The sequence below is a fragment of the Pseudonaja textilis genome, chromosome 1 (genome assembly GCF_049901715.1).
Source record: "Pseudonaja textilis isolate UNSWEBS1 chromosome 1, rPseTex1.2, whole genome shotgun sequence".
NCBI lineage: Eukaryota > Metazoa > Chordata > Lepidosauria > Squamata > Elapidae > Pseudonaja > Pseudonaja textilis.
Window position 1 is genome coordinate 199,759,884 of NC_141990.1, and position 13,367 is coordinate 199,773,250.

A 13,367-nucleotide genomic window follows, 5' to 3' on the forward strand; every position below is an offset into this window, starting at 1 on the left:
GTGATTTGCTTAACAACTATAGTGATTCACTTAACAACCATGGCAAAAATGGTTGTACAATCAGACCCGAATCATTTAACAATTGCCCTGCTTATCAACCAAAATTCTGGTCGTAATTGTGGTTGTTAAGTGAAGGGCTCTCTGTATTAGGAAGCAGAATCCATACCAATTTGAGCAGAATGTGCCCGTCTTGCCATGTTCTTGGCTCTGACAGCCTCTTTAATGCGGTCCACTTCTTGCTGGTACCGTTTCCGATCCCGCATGGCATTCTCCTTGGCCTCCTTCAGAGCACTTTCCAAGGCTTTGACTCTCTCCGCTGTAGCTCGAAGTCGTTTTTCCAGCTTTGGAAGTTCACAGCGAAGATCCGCGTTGTCACGTACCAACTACAAAAGATGGACAAACTTTTGTTTACAATATTACACATGTAAGATTTTTACAATATCATACACATAAGAATCTAAAAAATTAAAATACTTATTATTTTCAAAAAGTAAATAATAGTTTAAAAGATACAGAGCCTATTTAAATGGTATTTCTTGGGTGGAAATGTTCCAAATTTAATGTACATTTTGCAATTTTCCTCAGTTTAAAGTGTGTTGGAAAACACAGCCTTGTTATACTGATAAATGATACAAAAAAAAACCTAATAAAGAAATTAATGTCATTTCCCCTTTTTTGCTATTTTTAGCAGTGTCTGTCTTGATTTTGCTTGTGAACAATTTTATTCAGTCCTCCAATTTCAACAGGAAATGAAGAAAAGAAGAAAAGAAAAGAAAAGAAAAAGTAGCATGGAGGAAGGAAAAACACTAAATTTAATTTGCAATCTATATATAGGGCTTCCATAAGACAAAAAAGAGCAGTGATATTTGGTGCAATAAATTGCTACATAATAAAGGACAGGTAAAACTTCTAGGTTTAAGTCTAGACTAGAGTTCCCAGAGTTCTTTACCACTCGCTGTGTTTCTAGGCTAATGGGAGACCATCTCTGGAACGTCAGGAAAGCTCAAAGTTGATAGCGTATGCATTATCATGCCGATGGTAAACACATTCCTGCTTACCACTGAAACCTCCACCACACAGAACATCTTTGGCAAAGGATAGCACATTAACACCGTAAATCAGTGAGACAAGCTAACCAGCACCCTGCTTTTCACACTGACCATTGTTCATTAGCGCACGCCCCATCAAAATCACCCAAATTCTTAAAGGCTGAAATGGAGTAAGGAACTTGGGGCCCTTCAGGTGTTGCTAACATTCAGTTCCCAAAAGCTTCAGTAACATGATTGACAGTTAGGGATGCTGAGAGCTGCAGTTCAACAACATCGGAAGTACAACACTCCAGTCAATTTTGATATTAAATGTTAGGTACATTGTGCTATTTCTCTGTGTTCTTGCTCTAAAAGTCCAATTTGAATTAAAAGAAAGTTAAAGATCTCTGTTGTAAAAAACCTGAGGATTCAATATAATATGCAACCAGGTGTTTTTCTTTTAAAACCTTCTTAGCACATTCCTAGTAGCTTCTTTTTGGCTGATCTGACAAGACTCCTATAAACTGAAAAACCGTTTTTATTTTAAACAAGTGAGCTCAAATGTCTCCTTGAAAGAGCTGTAATGCAACTGCTGTGAGACTATATTACACAATTATTTAAAGTTTTGTTTTTTCCCATCTCATTCTACAGCTCTTAAATTTAGACAAATTAGGAAAACCACAAGGAAGCAATGTCGGACATAATGATAATCCTACTTGTTTGTGAACTTTTGTAAGTTGTTCCAAGTTGTTTTCCAAGAAGGAGATTTTCTGCTTCTGGGCAGCACTTCCACCTCCATCATCACTGTCCAGTTCAACACTCTATGCCAAGCAAACAAATTACAATACATAAATTTAATGATAGTAGAGAAAGCAACAAAAAAACTACCTTGCATAAAAATACATTTACAGCCTATGAAGTTAAACTTGGAATAATGCTAAGCATGAAACATTCAACGAGATGGAATTCTTAAATTTCTGAACATAATTTCCATTGACGCTGTTGTAATGCACATGATTCAAGGCAACAGGGAAATCTTTAAGAAAAGTTACACAGTCCCAAGTTAATCCTTTAAAATGATTCAGTATATCTACATACTACTAAGACTCTTGTTCCTTAACCTTTAACTGGCTGAAACAATACAACCTTTTTTAAACCAAGGTACCTCAAGTGGGCTAACTTACAGAAAGGTCCAAAATCCTGGACCCATGATTCCCCTAATATTGAAATTCAGCTAGTTTTATCAAATGTTTTATGACATATAATTATCATAAAACAGTTTATGATGTAATACAAAATATAAGACATTTCTTGAGCTGATGTTATGCAGTGCAACATGGGACATTTTCAAGGCAGGTATGTCTCTGGATGCTTCCCAATTTTTCCAGTGAAGGCAGTAAATCAGTAGATCTGTCACTGTAAAAGACGCTGAGGAATCTGGGTAAGGAAATATCTCTGAAATGGTAGTCACGGGTGGTCTAGTAATTTTTAAACTCTTCACACTCATCAGTACTCCTCTGCTTTCTATTCCAACAGAACTCTTGATTGAATAAGTGTACTTGCTTGAGACACGAGAAGAGATTTGGGGAATTACTGTTAGGGTCAAATAAGTAGAGATTATGAAATGTTTCCAGACTAATGTTATAATTATACACCAGACTGGCAAATCAATAGCTACTTTTTAAAATATTTATTGAAATAATGCTTTTAATTCATTTCAAAATGTTTCTCAAGCAAAAGTTTTCACATTCTGAAATTGGTAGCTATTTCTCGGCCATAAAAGTTTGTCCTTTTTTAAAGGGAAGTTTAAAAGATAGTGAAAAGCATTGCAAATAAATTTGGAACAAAGTGGAAACATTCATGCAGAGATTACTTTACAATGAAAATTGTAAGATTTTTTTAAAAAAATTAAGTTGGTTTCACCTCATGACCTTATGTATGAAATATTGTATCAGAGATTTTAATACTGTGTTTCAATATGAACCACCTTTTCCTTAATCCTTCTTGCTCTACTCTTTCATAACCATAAAACTATAGTCCAAAATACAACTACAAGTTATACTGATTGAAACAACAGTACAAAGTCAAAAATATTCTAAGGAGGAGGTGTTAGACTTTCTTTGTCCTCTGAATTAATTTTACTTTCTTCAGTGGAGGCAAAAACATACAATTTTTATCCTGAAATGCACCTTTAACAGTTTTATTATTTTCATTTAAGTATCAAAGTATAAAAATACACTGTAGACTGCCCTTATTGAATAAATTTCTCTCTCTCTCTCTCTCTCTCTCTCTCTCTGTGTGTGTGTGTGTGTGTATGTGTAAAACTAGAATTATACACTCCCTCTAGTCAGGTTTCTAATCCAAGCTTTTGGAATTACTTGATAATGATATTTAGTCTATCTGTGTATGCAATTATTCTCAGATATTCAAATGCAAGCAATATATATTAACAAGCAGTTATATTTCAACAGAGTGCCAGATAGCTTGATAAACATTTTCACCAAAGCAAAATGTATTTTTGAGCATAATTCCAATCTTTCAGCCAAAGGTTTTATCTTACTTTTTTTACTCTGGTGGTGAGGTCTTGAACAAAGAGTTTGCGTAAATTGTGAAGAGTTTGAAGTTCTCGAGCCTGTAAATAGACATATAAATTTGAAAAAAAAAATCAGAACTCTCCACAGAAGCTTAGCGTTTCTTAAAAATGATGTAATGATTGTGACAATTTCTGCCCTTTATATGCATCTGTGTAATGTCATATGTTCAAGAGTAGTGGAGCTTGCATCGCAATGCATGATGTTTTGTTTTTTTCATTTGTCCCTCCTTGACTCCTACTCTGGACACCTCTGCTTAATAAAGACTATTTTAAACAGAAATGCATAGGCAAAGTTATCCAACCACACCAATAACATTACTTTAACTATAGGTAAATCGTAGTGTACAACAAAAGTACTGCAGAACCAGTTTGGTCTAGTAGTTAAGGCACCAGGCTAGAAAGTGGGAGACTGTGAGTTCAATTCCTGCCTTAGCCATGAAAGCCAGTTGGGTGATGTTGGGCCTGTTACTCTGTCTCAGTCCAACTCACTTCACGGGCCTGTTGTAAGGAAAATTGGAGGAGCAAGGTGTGCTGGATATGTTATCCATCTTGAATTATTTGTAAAAATAATAAAGGTTGTGATATAAATAAATGAAATAAGCTGTGGTATTACAGCAGTTAAAATGAAGCAAAAAAAGTGGTTATCCCTCAAACTGGTTAACAGTTATCTGTGAACAACTGACAAATTCATAGATTCTCATAGATAATTGTTCACAGATAACTGTTAGCCAATAGAGGGATAACCATTTTTAATTTTTTAAAAATATATTAATTCACTTTTCTGCATACTGTATCCCATACATATATGCTTTAACTACTTTCTAGGAGATGACAAAGACAGGAACCATCTTGATTTTGGTGGGTACAGCTTGTTTCACTGAGTTGGAGCAACAATGGAGAACGGTTTCCTTGGCTCCCACCTCTTCTCTTCCAGAATCCCTAACACCCATAGGCAACTGAGGAAGATGTCACACACTGTGGTATCAGAATCAGCTGAGAGCTCTAACAGAAAAGTCTGCCTTCCACCCTCAGTTTCTCTTCACCAGCATCTTCTCCTTCAAGGGCTTCACCTCACATGGGCTCTCCAAGGGGTTCAATAGGCAGTCCTGCAGGTACCTCAGTAAAAAGCCATATAGGGTGTTCTAAGTCAAACCTAGCATTTGAAGTAAATTTAGAAATGTATCATTAATCACTGCAGGGCCCACAGGATATGTATAATGTGATTTTAGTGACTAGTGCATGTCAATCAATGAGTTGTTGAGTTTTGGACCATCTGTAGCAACCGGAATCAGTCCTTACGAGACACAAACAAAGTATAGGAAACATGTATAAAGTGAATGTCCCCACCATACCAGGATTGTCCATCAGGATGATTGGCAGTGGGAATTTCCTAGGACATTTCCCTCCTCCTTCAAATTATAATCTCTTTTCTGGACAGTTATTTAAAAAATAAAACTATGATTTGGTTAATACATACCACAGTTTCTTCCAGTCCCTTAAGATCCTCCCTTGCTTGTTCCCTCTTATCATTAAGCAATCTAGATTAAAAAAAAAAACCAATGGCACAACTCAGAAAATATACATGCCAGTTGTCAAGTCCCTGAATTTTGATCACCTGACCATGGGATGCCGCAATGGTCATAAGTGTGAAAGTCATAAGTCACTTTTCTTAGTGCCATTGTAACTTTGAACTGTTACTAAACAAATGATTGTAAATTGAGGACTATCTGTACTATCAAGAGCAAAACTTTGGGGTCTTAAAGGGGATTTGTAAGAGTTCTGAATTTAATACGAATCTCCAAGGTTGTAAATCTACACATTGATGAGGATAGTTAAAATCCTGCTCTATTGAACTTTTGGACTTGACACTTGGGTACTAATAAAATGCTGACAATGACATCCTTTGCCATATTGGCTGAAGACCTGCTGAGATTCTTTTAGGCAGTTTAAAATATTAAGACTTGAGTTGATTACAGTTATCCAGCTGCAGATGTCATCTTTGGAAGGATTGTTAAGTGGATATACGCTTACTATTTACACTTACTTTGGGCCACTCACTTTAAGACCAGATGTTTTAACAACACTTGTGTCCTTGCAAGTATTAAGAACTATCCATAAAACTGGAATGAAGTGGGATAAAGTATAATCAAGACCATGGTCTTATAGGTCTATGAATTCTTTTCTGTTCTAGATTGTGAGTCTCTGGGATGAGAAATTAAACCTCTATGAAGTTTGTAGCTAATAGAATGCCTATTTTTTTTTCAGTATTTGCTGTTGGGTTTCAATCCAAATATATTTTACCATCTTTAAATTCACAATCAAGCAAGTGCTCCTTCTTGGGAAGGGTGACTGGTGAAAATGATCACAGGACTTTTTGATAAGATAAAAAAAATGGAGAATGTTCAGCTCATAAAATATTAATAATGTGCAAATATAGAGAAACGCTAATTCTTGTAAGTTATAACACTATACATGCTAATAGAATCTGACAGAGATTACATTCTAATAACATCTGGATAACCAGATGTTTTTGTCCTTGTCAGGGTAGCATCCTGCATACATTATTTTAGAAACCTTCATTCATAATAGGAAAGGCAATCCAGTTAACTTACATAAGTTTTTCCAACTTATTTTCACGTTCTTGATCTTCTATTTTTAATTTGTCATAGTCTGAACTCAGTTTTTCTTTTTCCAGCTGCAACTTCTGATTCATACTGAAGAAAATAAAATAACTTAAATTAAAAGTGATACTGCAGGGAGACAAATGCAAGCCATTATGCATTTGTCTTAAGATCACAATTACCCAATATACTTTCATTTCAAACCTTTAGAGAATTTTCTCATAATCATCTTAAATCTCAAATCAGTGATGTTTCTGACATAGTAGTTACTCCATTCTATGTAATATTGGGATATTACCCCACTATTATCCAAGCACTGGATTCTGTTTCTTCAAGAGAACTTTAAAATTGTTTCTAATAAGCAGTACTGATCTCTCAATATCATTCTACATTTTATCTGTAGAACTACTGGAACAGTTTGTCACAAACAGTGCTCTAAATGCATCCCAAGGTATTGATTAATTACTTTGTTTAATACCTTATTATATTTCTGATATAATAACAGGTTTTAAAATCCAGAGTTATATGTATGCCTTGGACATAAACATGGTACTTTGTCTGCTGTATTTATTATTATTATTATCATCATCATCATCGTTGTTTTGTTATTATTATTATTGTTGTTATTGTTGTTATTATTGTTATTATAAAGCAGCAGCACTTTATGGATTGTTCTTTGTTCAAATCACCACAAGAAGATTCTAGAAAAACATATCCACAGCAGTACTCATCTGGTTCTCTTGAGGGTTGGCCAATAAATATAAGCTATACATAATCAAATATAGATCAAATGGGTCATCAGCAATAGTCTGTGTATGGATGTATATACACCTGCAAAATCATTCAAAAGCTGTACTGGGGAAAGTAAAATGAACATACTCTCTGATATCATCGATAATTTTTTGTTTCTCCTCAATCTCATCTCGTAATCGAGAGAGCTGCTTCTGATGAGCTTCCCTATGACTCTCCATCTGTTGCTCCAGGGTCTTCTGTTCACAGAAAAGATAAATACATTACAATAATTTAATATTTTACTTATTATCAACATCTAGTTATAAAACAAAAAAATTCTTAATACAGCAATTCCTTTATGCTGCAAATCTATTTCATTTGTTTTGCAAGCCTGGGTAGTATGGATGGTTTAAGTTAACATCAAATATTCTAGAAATATATTTTTACAAATACATGTAATAACTGACACAACAAGCAACCCTGAATTTAGTTTATAATTATAGAATAATGTTAGATTTGACTTGGAAGACATAGCTTGACCTTGATCATCCCTTTGGAAAACATTTGTAGTGAGAAATTGACATCATAAGTGCCAAGGTTAAATGTGTGGAATAAAAGATCTGAAAATTATCTTTGTGGTCATCTAAATTTACCTTCATTTCCTCTGCATCTTGTAGCAAAGTCAGATGTTCCTTCTCTTTATCTTTGAAACTGACTTCATGCATTTTTTCTGTTCAAGTAAAGAGGACAGTTGAGCAACCTTTCAATGGGGCATAGTTTAACAAGTATTAAATCAAGCTCTGAAAAAGCCTTCCTGTTGCAAAAGATGACTTTCTACTTTTATTACCTTTCAGGGACAAAGAAACCTTAACAGGTATTTCAACAGAACAATTTGTGTCAAGCTACTTTTAGCCCATGGATTTTAAGAAACACTTTCTTCCAACAAAAGCTAATTCCATTTGTGCTCCTAAAAACATCACATTCCATGCGCTGCACATTTTCCCATCTGTTGTCCTGCCAGCTGTAATCTTTAAAGCCCATCCCCATGACCAATTCAGAAGATCAGAAGCCTCGGTTAAGTGGATTTGTAGCATTCTGGTATATAAATAACAATTGCCCTTGTGCAGCAAAATACGCCAATCAGCATGAGTTGAGTTTTGATCCATGCCATATTGCAGATAGCGAAGTACGCCTATACAGGTAGTCCTCAACTTACAGCAGTTCATTTAGTGACCATTCAAAGTTACAGCAGCACTGAAAAGTGACATAATTGTTTTTCACACTTATGACCATTGCTGCATCCCCATGGCCACGTGATCTGAATTCAGATGCTTGGCAACTGACTCATGGTCATGACGGTTGCAGTATCCAGAGATCATCTCATCCCCTTTTGCAAACTTCTAATAAGCAAAGTCAATGGGGAAGCCAGATTCACTTAACAACTGGGTAACTAAATTAACAACTGCAGTGATTCACTTAACAACTGTGGCAAGAAGGGTTCTAAAATGGCAAAAAACTCACTTAACAAATGTAACAGAAATTTTGAGCTCAATTGTGGCCCTAAGTTGAGGACTACCTGTAAATCAGTTTATTTTCCTGTGCAAAATTAATAGATTCCACTGACATAATAAATGTCACCAAAGCAGTTTTAGTTCTTCCAATTTAAACACCATTAACCAGTTTGAAAGAACTTGGCGAATCCTAATGTCATGCCCTTGGTAGACTCAGACACTGAGGGAGAGGAGGAACAGCTGATGGGGAGTGGAGGTGTGGCTCCAGAGGTTGTGGAGGAGGCTGGGGAGGGGCAGAGGCCGGCTGGGCAGTCAGAGGAAGCCCCAGGCCCATCCCCTCTTCATCCTAGGACACGCAGGGAGGAACGGAGAAGGAAATAACTTGGCTTATGAGAGAAGAAGTGGCCATGATCCCCCTCACTGGTTGCAGAATAGTAGGATAATAGTATATAAGAGAGACGGTTAAAACACAGCATTGCCAGAAGCAAAGCGTGTGTTATTTTGGGCTGAAGTTATCTTGGTTGGTGTCCTTCCAACAGATTGTGCCTTGTTATCTCCTTGAAGTTGGTAATTACTTATCCTAGTCAGTTGTGGAAATTCCTTCACTGTAGTTTGTTTTAGTTTTTTATTTTACCTCTATCTGCTTATTAAGTTCAGACTGTATTGCTTTCTTTTGAAGATTATTTTTGAATATGTTTTATCTCCAACTGAGAATTATTGAACAGTGGGGCCAAGTTGGAGGCATTAAAGGGCATTTATTTATGTTTTGGATTTTGTTACGTTTGTGTTACACTCTGGGTCATCACACTTTTCCTTGGAAAGGAAGGTGACAATGGAAAGGAACTACCAGGCAAAAAAAATCAATATACATTAGAAAAAATAAAATTCAAGGCAGCTATTGAGGATCTGGAACAGGAGATATGTAAAGTCCCTGACTACTGAAATTATACTACCTTGTGCCCGCAATTTGGCCAGCTCTTCATTAAGAGAGTCCTGCAATTCTTCCAACTGCCTTCGCTTCTGCTCCACATTCTGCATATAATCTGTAAGAGACTTGATCTTTGCTTCATGCTTTGGAAGATGAAAAGAAAGCAAACAGAAAATTGCATGTTTAATGTGCATGAAAAATCTATGAGAAACCATTTTAAAAAAAAAAGTAACAAAGAAACAGCTTATTATCACCTGAGAGATGAGGAGCTGACAGGCAGCAAGTTCCCTCTCGTTGGCATTCATTTTTCTATTAGAATCTACCTGGGCACTCTCCAGCTGTTTGCTGCGGTTCACCAGAGATTTCACTTCAGACTTCATCTTACTGATGTACAGCCGTGCCATGGTAAACTCTTCTTCAATCACACCATTCACGTCAGCTAACTGAACACAAAAAAAACCTCTGCATAATTCATCTTTTATGGGAAAATTTCCTTTTTTTTTTTTTACTATCTGAGCAGAGATGTAGATGTCTGTACTTATTACTGAAATCGGCATGATATATACTGTTCTTCCATAACATCTGACATTTATGGGTCCCCATCCTCCCCCTCCCCATTTACCTGTGGGTAGAAATAGGTACTGAATTGCTAGTACAGGCTTTTGAATCTGAATAAAGCTTTTTAGCGTTCCTTATAGCTTTACATTCCTTGCTATCTACACTGTGATGCCATAACTCTACACCTTTATTACATCATGAGTTATGGGGACCGGTGGCTCAGTCAGTGGCTTAATGATGCTAGAAATGGTCGCAGCTCCAGCAGTCTGAAGCCTAGCACAAAGGAGTGTGAGCTCCTGTCACTCGCCTCAGCTCCTGTCCACCCGTAACAGTTCGAAAGCATGTTCTATGCAAGTAGATAGATAGGTACAATTTCAGTGGTGAGACGAGCTGGTGTTCTGGGTCAGATTCCTGACAGCTTTGTACTTTCTTGTTTATGGTGCCCGTTTCCAAGGCAGCTCTAGGAAGGGAGGAAGCGTTGAGTAATAGTGCAGGAAGAGCCAGGTGTCTTTCTCTCTGGTGGGAAGAAGTTCACCCTCCTGTGGCGCACCTTGGGAAGTGCGCAAGTGTTTCCTGTAATAGGACTGGTACCTTGGCAAACCAAACTATAACTCTGCAATAGCACTGTGGTCTCCTGGCAACTGTAACAATGCCATACGATGATTAATAAATAAATAAATAAACAAACAAACCATCGTACATTTTAAGAAGATACTTGGTTGATACCTAAAATGTTGGCAGCAACCTGTATCAACCATTAGCACCAGTCAATGATATTTGGGATATATTTTTAAATGTTCAGTTGACCAAGTTTCATGATTAATGAATAAGAGATGATAATAACATAATCATCATCATGAGTTCTCAACACCTGCTCATCAGATAGTGAAAATATTTTTATTTTTATTCACTACATAAAAATATGGAAGTTCTTTATACAGCCATGACTACATACGATTCTGTTATTTTTTTCTCTCCCTACAACTCTCTGGTTCTAGTCTCATAAAAGCCTACCCTGAGATAAACCTACCAGCCTTCGGTGCCAAAAGTGCTTATTTCCAATAAAGAGGGTTTATTTAGGAAGAGAATGCAATAGTAAAAAAATAAAAAGTATCACACTGACTAAATATTGGCTGCATCAATCAAATGCACTCCATATAATCTGCTTATCCCTCACAGATCAAATCTGATAGCTTTATACTTAGATCTGAATTAGTTTTAAGGACTGAGTTCTGTGTCCTCTATATACAGTCTTCTCTAGTCTTTGCATCTTTCTGATATATGAACTTCTCAGAATTTTCAGCCAGCATAGCCACTGCTGAATATTTGAGAAACTGAGATATACTCATCTGGGAGATGCTCAGCTAATGAGTAACAGCTATATAATATCAAATACACAACATCAATGCAACTATTTAAAAAAAAGGTGGGACTTAGAACACAATGCCACAGACACCATCTTGCTCATTTTTGTCTCTTTCCCTGCCCCTGAAGTTCACTACCTGGTTTACAATCCTCAGGGGTTATGTTTAATTTAAAAATAATTTAGTCATTATTTTTGAAGTTGAAATATTTCTCTCTTTCTGTATTGTTTCCTGCAATACCGGCAACTTACTGTTTTCACATCATTAGTACCAATGATTCCGCCGATCTCTCCCAGGTCCTTAAGCAATAAATTCAATATTTCAGTAGCTCTCTTTTTCTGATGATTACTAAGTTCTTGCAACTGTCCCAGCTCTCTTTGCGTAGTTGATAGAGCAGACTGCAAAATAATAAGAATAACAACAGTTTACATCATCAACTATGATGAAAAGCAATTGCATGTCACACTTTAAAAAAATGTTTTCAAAGGTTTTCTACACTGGATGTACTTGGATAGACACTATTTCCTAAAAGCTATGAGTCAAACACCCACAATCTACTTTATAAAGAAGCCTCAAACTGAACATTACTTTTCACTTGGGATATAAACAGTAATGAAGCTCTCTACTATTAGACAAAAAAGAAACATTCAACTTTTGGTACCTTCATTCATTTTGTTACATTCATTCGTATTTGCTCTCATTAAATTAAGAGTAACCCCAGAATTCTAGATCAGATAGGTAGTTTTATATTTAAGCTCAACTATTTATTTATATCTATTTCATGTCTTATAGAAGTTTGGCAGAGATGAAGTATTCATAACTATGCTCTTACTCTATATGTTCCAATTTAAGGTAGGTATTAAAAAGAATTAGGCATTAAATGAAAAAGACCATTACCTAGCTATTACGTGGCAAAGAAATAATTCCCAGCAAACTTTCTCGAAACTAAAGGTAGAATCAATGGAAGGTAGAAATAGCTTCCATTTCACATAAAAAATTGCTAGTCTGCTAGTAGCTAAAGCAGATCAAGCCACTAGAAGAAAACAGAATGCCATTTCTTACAACCAAATTCTTTTGCTATTAAATGTCCAGCATGAAATGGGAAACAAGGTAATAATAGCGATCTTCTCATATATTTTCCAGAAGAAAATTATTATACTGCACATACTGTACTTTAAAACATACACATTTTAAAGATTTCAGCATTCACCATTTTAGCATTCACTGCAACAATAATATAGCAAACAACAAATAGCATGCTAACAATTTCCACAAAACTAGTTCTTTAGCAGTTTGCTAAAGAAAATTCTCTTTTTACTTTAATGAAGGCTTCAAACAGCTGAATTTATCTGGGGTGTTTAATGAGGTCTTAGTTGGGATTCATGGAAGGCATGTACAAATTAGTATAATTTATCTAGGAATGAAGATTAATAAGGATTGTTCCTACTGTTTTCAGTGCAAGTTCATCTGTCAGCTGTTCATTAGCTCTCATCTTGTCCTCCACTTCTTGTGATTTCTGGTCATAATTAACAGCTAGTTCCTCCAAAGCCTGGAGAACTTCTTTAACTTCTTCTTTTGCAGCTTCATTTTCAATTTGAAGACGAGTGAGTTCCTCTTGTATTTTCTCATAATCTCTCCTGGTGGAAGCCAAGAGCTGAAACAGAGCGAATGGGATTAAGTACCAAAAATGATGGACAAAAATGAAATAATTCAAAAGTGTTATATTCAATTTTATTCCAAATCAGGAAGGATAAAAATACTAAATGACCTTTAAAAAACAAAAATTCCAGTAATCTGGCAGATAATTGTAGTAACATACACCTGAAAAAGAATTGTGTTAGAAGCTAAAAACCAGTCCCCAATAAGTTGTTGATGTTAACCAAATTAACTCAATAAATATACTCAATAAAATATACTCTAAATTTCACCTTCATAATATAACAAATAATTTAGCAACTGAATTCATAATTTAGTAATTAAATGCTGAAGGAATTCAGACTTGGCATACCATATACACAACACTAAACCTAAC

The 13,367-nt window shown here is 35.7% G+C and overlaps 1 protein-coding gene across 1 annotated transcript in view; it reads right to left on the reverse strand.

Moving 5' to 3' along the window:
• Window positions 1-13,367, reverse strand: part of KIF5C (kinesin family member 5C) — a 91,294-nt gene that overhangs the window by 3,225 nt on the left and 74,702 nt on the right. Inside the window, exons 14-24 of the mRNA XM_026696744.2 lie at window positions 12,783-12,989; window positions 11,587-11,733; window positions 9,668-9,856; window positions 9,439-9,556; window positions 7,628-7,704; window positions 7,122-7,231; window positions 6,234-6,335; window positions 5,099-5,159; window positions 3,589-3,660; window positions 1,745-1,849; window positions 167-383 (exon numbers count right to left, since the gene is read on the reverse strand). Of these exons, the coding sequence (XP_026552529.1) occupies window positions 167-383; window positions 1,745-1,849; window positions 3,589-3,660; window positions 5,099-5,159; window positions 6,234-6,335; window positions 7,122-7,231; window positions 7,628-7,704; window positions 9,439-9,556; window positions 9,668-9,856; window positions 11,587-11,733; window positions 12,783-12,989 (1,405 nt within the window). The remainder of the gene's footprint in view (window positions 1-166; window positions 384-1,744; window positions 1,850-3,588; window positions 3,661-5,098; window positions 5,160-6,233; window positions 6,336-7,121; window positions 7,232-7,627; window positions 7,705-9,438; window positions 9,557-9,667; window positions 9,857-11,586; window positions 11,734-12,782; window positions 12,990-13,367) is intronic.